General features: G+C 40.7%; 1 protein-coding gene across 1 annotated transcript; it reads left to right on the forward strand.

Annotated features, from left to right (window-relative positions):
• On the forward strand, positions 1-2,547 carry LOC112235740 (UDP-glucuronosyltransferase 2C1-like). The gene is made up of 2 exons (XM_042320981.1): positions 1-183; positions 561-2,547. The coding sequence occupies exon 2, from the start codon at positions 596-598 to the stop codon at positions 2,174-2,176; it is 1,581 nt and encodes a 526-aa protein (XP_042176915.1). The 5' UTR covers positions 1-183; positions 561-595; the 3' UTR covers positions 2,177-2,547.
• Positions 2,548-6,310: the final 3,763 nt, after the last annotated feature.

The raw sequence follows: 6,310 nt of genomic DNA on the forward strand, positions 1-6,310 counted from the left end.
TGAAAAACCGGAGCGTTTGAAAATTGCGGGTGGGGCAACACGGATGTCAAGAGACTATACTATACTGACTTCGCCTTTCCGCTCTGGTTTCCGAGATTATTACAAATATCGACGAATTTATTTACAACCATAATAGGCTTTGAAATAGTCTTCACTAACAACTCTTTGGATGAAAACCGGAACGTAAGCCTACAGTTAAATTCGTTTCGAATGTATGGATTCTGTCGTGACTTTGGTTGTTTACACTGTCAAGACATATCGTTTCTTTCTGAGCTGCTGTAAAATATAATACAATGTTAACGTGTACCCTAACATTATGATGTAAAATAGGTTTCTCATCGGAAAAATCTACAAAATTTGACAATTTCCTATGGTTGAAGACAAATTTATATCGGAGAAAAAAAGGATTTATCTCAGGAATTAAAGATTATACAGTATTACGTAATCAACCTTTTGGCATAACTTGTCTAAACTTTAAAGTAGGCCAATCAGGCCTGTTTTCATTATTCTCATGTCAAAACATGATTTGATTTATTTTACCTGATTTTTCTATATTTCAGGTAAAATTAATGCATGTGTGAAGCACCTAGTGAAGATGTGTCTTCCTGGTATCTTCATTGTTACCCTGTTGACGCTCTCAATTCCTGCTGTCCATGGTGGGAAAGTCCTGGTGTTTCCTCAAGACGGCAGTCACTGGATCAACATGAAGGTCATTATTGAAGCGCTGCATTCAAGAGGTCACAGTGTGTCAGTAGTGCGGCCATCAGACAGCTGGTACATCAAGGAAACCTCTCCTCACTACAGTTCAATCCCAATTGATATTCCAGGTGGAGCTGATGAGCAATTCTTTAGCTCATTTGTGTCAAGACAAATACAGATACAGAGAGAGGGAAAGTCTGCTTGGACTCGTTTTAGTTTGGACATGGAGTTGAAGGACAGATTTTCTGAAATGCACCGCAAAGTGTGTGAGATGGTAATCCAAATGTTAGAGAATGAACCGTTGATGCAGTCTATTAGAGAAACCAAGTATGACTTGGTTCTGACAGACCCAGCCAATGGGGGAGGTGTTGTGCTGGCACACTATTTAAATGTGCCCCTTGTTTTCAATGTTAGATGGACTATACATGGTGAGGCTCATTTTGCTATTGCTCCCTCTCCACTATCGTATGTTCCATTTCCTGTTGCAGAGTTAACAGACAATATGAGTTTTTTTCAGAGGGTCCGTAACTTCTTAGTTTATGTCATCAGGCAGCATCTGTACAAACAGACAGTGGGGCCTCATTATTCCGCTTTGGTTAGTCGTTACTTTAGTCCTGAGGTCGACTACTTCTCATTGTTTCAAGCTGCTGATTTATGGCTCATGAGAGTTGACTTTGTGTTTGAGTTCCCTCGTCCCACCATGCCTAATGTTATCTATATGGGAGGGTTCCAATGTAAACCTGCCAAGCCTCTTCCCCAAGAACTGGAGGAGTTTGCTCAGAGTTCTGGAGAGCATGGAATCATTATCATGTCTTTGGGGACTTTAATTGGACAACTTCCACATGATATAACTGATGAGATAGCTGCTGCTTTTGCCCACCTGCCTCAGAAGATAATCTGGAGGTACAAAGGAGACAGACCAGCTACTCTGGGCAACAACACCTTACTAGTTGACTGGATGCCTCAGAATGATCTTTTAGGACACCCTAAGACAAGGCTGTTTGTAGCTCATGGAGGAACAAATGGGATTTTCGAGGCTATCTACCACAGTGTTCCAATAGTAGGCCTTCCTCTGGTGTTCGACCAACATGACAATCTTTCTAGAATGAAAGTGAAGGGTGTAGCAAAGGTTGTGGATTTAGCAACTCTAGACAGAAACATTTTCACCCGAGCCTTACAGGAAGTTCTGAATGAGCCGTCCTACAGGATGAACATGCAGAGACTTTCCAGGCTACACCGGGACGTGCCAATGGGACCCCTGGACACTGCCCTCTTCTGGATTGAGTTTGTCATGAGACACAAAGGTGCTGCTCACCTGCGTACAGAGTCCTACAGAATGCCCTGGTACTCCTACCACTCTGTAGATGTAATGGTGTTTTTACTGGCTGTTGTGTTATTTACTCTGCTGGCTTTCATTGGCATTATCAGATGTTTCTGTTGCAGGGCATGTTTGAAAATAAAAATGAAAGAGGAATGATTGTGGATTTCATCTGTACAGAGAGTGGTACATACAGTATATGTACAAGGTGTGGTACATACAATATCTGTACAGAGTGTGGTACATAATTGTTTTCTCACTAATTTGACTTTTTGTTCACTTGACAAATACAGTTGAAATTGGAAGTTTACATACACCTTAGTCAAGTACATTTAAACTCAGTTTTTCACAATTCCTGAAATTTAATCCTAGTAAAAAATTCCCTGTCTTAGGTCAGTTTGGATCACTACTTTATTACAAGAATTTGAAATGACAGAATAATAGTAGAGAGAATTGTTCATTTCAGCTTTTACTTCTTTACATCCCATTCCCAGTCGGTCAGAAGTTTACATGTATTTGGTAGCATTGCCTTTAAATTGTGTAACTTGGGTCAAACGTTTCAGGTAGCCTTCCACAGGCCCATTCCTCCTGACAGAGCTGGTGTAACTGAGTCAGGTTTGTAGGCCTCCTTGCTCGCACATGTTTTTTGAGTTCCGCCCACAAATTTTCTATAGGATTGAGGTCAGGGCTTTGTGATGGCCACTCCAATACCTTGACTTCGTCCTTAAGCCATTTTGCCACAACTTTGGAAGTATGCTTGGGGTCATTGTCCATTTGGAAGACCCATTTGCGACCAAGATTTAACTTCCTGACTGATGTCTTGAGATTTTGCTTCAATTTATCCACATAATTTTGCTTCCTCATGATGCCATCTATGTTGTGAAGTGCACCAGTCCCTCCTGCAGCAAAGCCACCCCACAACATGATGCTGCCACCCCCGTCAGTTGGGATGGTTTTCTTCGGCTTGCAAGCATCCCCCTTTTCCCTCAAAACATAACGATGGTCATTATGAACAAACAGTTCTATTTTTGTATGATCTTTGTCCCCATGTGCAGTTGCAAACCGTAGTCTGGCTTTTTTTATGGCAGTTTTGGAGCAGTGGCTTCTTCCTTGCTGAGCGGCCTTTCAGGTTATGTCGATATAGGACTCGCTTTACTGTGGATATAGGTACTTTTGTACCCGTTTCCTCCAGCATCTTCACAAGGTCCTTTGCTGTTGTTCTGGGATTGATTTGCACTTTTTGCACCAAAGCACGTTCATCTCTAGGAGACAGAATGCGTCTCCTTCCTGAGAGGTATGACGGCTGCGTGGTCCCATGGTGTTTATACTTGCGTACTATTGTTTGTATAGATGAACATGGTACCTTCAGGCGTTTGGAAATTGCTCCCAAAGATGAACCAGTCTTGTGGAGGTCTACCATTTTTATTCTGAGGTCTTGACTGATTTCTTTTGATTTTCCTATGATGTCAAGCAAAGAGGCACTGAGTTTGAAGGTAGGCCTTGAAAACATCCACAGGTACACCCCCAAATGATGTCAATTAGCCTATCAGAAGCTTCTAAAGCCATGACATCATTTTCTGGAATTTTCCAAGCTGTTTAAATGCACAGTCAACTTAGTGTATGTAAACGTCTGACCCACTGGAATTGTGATACAGTGAATTATAAGTGAAATAATCTGTCTGTAAACAATTGTTGGAAAAATGACTTGTCATGCACAAAGTAGATATCTTAACCAACTTGCCAAAACTATAGTTTGATAAGACATTTGTGGAGTGGTTGAAAAACGTGTTTTAATGACTCCAACCTAAATGTATGTAAACTTCTGCCTTCAACTGTATATGTGGCATTTATGTAGATATACGCTATTGTTGACAGATGTTTTATCTATTTGCTTTTTGAAGATTTTGATAGATAAACAACTGCACATTAACTGTTCAGCCCATTTAAGGAAAGTCCAAATGTGCATTTTAAAATGTATGCTGTTATAGTTGTGTGTAGCTGCTTTCTTTGTGTGTAATCGTTAAACTGATGTAGATGTTTATTCTCCAGAAGACCGGTAAGGAGCTCTAACCTTTAATAAAGTTATGCATCTTAGATGTTTGGCAAAAACACTTTGTCCCTCATTGGTTTCTCTATTGTGGAGGTCATTTCAAAAGAACAAACAACTTTCAATCTGTCATTATCCAGACTAACGACAACATCATTCTTCAGTCATTCAAGAAGCGTTGATAATTCCGAGGTAATATGATCCTGTGAGATCTGAGGAGGAATGTGAAGGGCTTTTCATACTGATGCTTATAAAATTACAGCATTGAACTACAATACAAAAGCCAACCAAGGTGGTCTGCATAGAGCAGAAAGAAGTATTTGCTATTGTCTGACTTTTCTCTAAAGGACTCTGCTTGGAAGCCTCACTTAGTTTTTGCTTCACTTAGAAATAAACAGAGTATATTTCCCCCCCTTTGCCCTCAGAACATCCTCAATTCTTTGGGGCATGGAATCTACAAGGTGTTGAAAGCATTTGACAGGGATGCTGGCCCATGTTGACACCAATGCTTCCCGCAGTTGTGTCAAGTTGGCTGGATGTCCTTAGAGTGGTGGACCATTCTTGATACATGGGAAACTGTTGGTTGTGAAAAACTCAGATGCGTTGCAGTTTTTGACACAAACCGGTGTGCCTGGCACCTACTACCATACCTGTATGGTAACAGATGTTCAAAATGTTTTGTGCACTCAGTGTATTATAGGACCTTAGGATAATTGTTTAGTTGATGCATGCCAGCAAAGGCACTAAACAACACTAAACAATACATTATATCCGGACTGTTTTACCCTGTGTTTTGGGTTGGTCAGTGTTTTCCGCCCTGTGTTTGGGCATGACCGTTTGTGCCAGAATAAAGTGCCTATTTTTCTCAAACTCTCTGCACCTTACTCCTACCTTTCACTCCTATTCATCCGTGACAACAACATACACTTAGTATTACTTTCTTAGCTGGCATATTACATAATTTATGCAACAGCATACAATACATTTTTGGAATCACCTTGTTGTTCTGTGGTCACTTGAAAAGGACGGTGGTGCGGCAGTCCTTCTTTTGGCCAAATTTTGTCATCCAACTTTGTCATCAAAGTCTGGCATTCTCTGGATTTATGGTGCTTTCAATATAACTGGGAACTCTGGAAAAAAAGGTTGAATCATGATGTCAGTGATATTCAGGTCGGAGCTCTAGAAAGTGGCCAGAGTTCCCGACTTGGAATTCCGAGTTGGATGAGCATTCAAAACCAATTTTCCCAGTCTGAGCTATTTTTTCCCCCCAGAGTTCCCAGTTGTCTTGAACTCACTAAAGTCTGAGATCTACCAGTTCAGAGTTTCCAGTTGTTTTGAACGTGGCAGAAATCATGCTGGATTGACAGTATGGCCAATGTATTCAACCTTTTCTGGCCCATGGTGTTGCATGTGAATGCTTTCTTTTAAAGCTTGGAAAAGAGACTCTTAAACTCAGACTTGGACCACACACCCACTCCACTGAATAGTAGGCTAATGATTGCTTTGCAATGCTTTCAGTTACCCACTGATTCCTTCCAAATCACTCATTGTTGAATTTGCGTTGTCCAACTTGTTGTGTAAAGTTTATGTCCAATGACCGATGAGTACAGATACATTTCATCTATAATTTTTCTTCATATGACAATGATTGAAAAGGATTTGCCAGTAGATAGATGACTGCTTGTCTAGCTTGCTAGCTAAGATTTTGAAGGTATGATGTTGACATGATGAGTCCAATCAAAGCTACGGTAGATATAACGTCATTTGATATAATTTTATCTGTGGCCAATGACCTTGAACCTTCTTGGATGGGCACTTCTAATGTAAATCTATGGCAGCACCTAAGGCGCTTGAATTTTCGATCTGTCCCCAGTAGATTTTGCAGTGATTTAGTGTCCCCATGCTTGACAGAACACTGAGCCAATCATGGCACAACTAGAGAACATTATCAACCCCTTCGCTCAGTATTTTCCGTTGGCTGCCCCACTACCACAGAAAGCACTGAGCTAGGCTGAAACACTTGCATTTTGGAACTGCCTTACTCAAGAAAGCAAAAAAGAGACCATGTTTGTATGTGACTTTATTAACTCTATTATTATTATTTTTTTTTTACATTGTTTGCAAACTGATATGTGACACGTATTAATGGCAAAATAGCATCCAAAACAGCCAACAACAACAAATAGCCCTTACACAGCCTGGAGGTGTGTTGGGTCATTGCCCTGTCGAAAAACAAATGATAGTCC

The sequence above is a fragment of the Oncorhynchus tshawytscha genome, linkage group LG04, assembly GCF_018296145.1.
Source record: "Oncorhynchus tshawytscha isolate Ot180627B linkage group LG04, Otsh_v2.0, whole genome shotgun sequence".
NCBI classification, from domain to species: domain Eukaryota; kingdom Metazoa; phylum Chordata; class Actinopteri; order Salmoniformes; family Salmonidae; genus Oncorhynchus; species Oncorhynchus tshawytscha.

Bases quoted from the DNA above. Each gene is read 5' to 3' on its own strand.
- LOC112235740 (XM_042320981.1), top strand. From the start codon at position 596: ATGTGTCTTCCTGGTATCTTCATTGTTACCCTGTTGACGCTCTCAATT.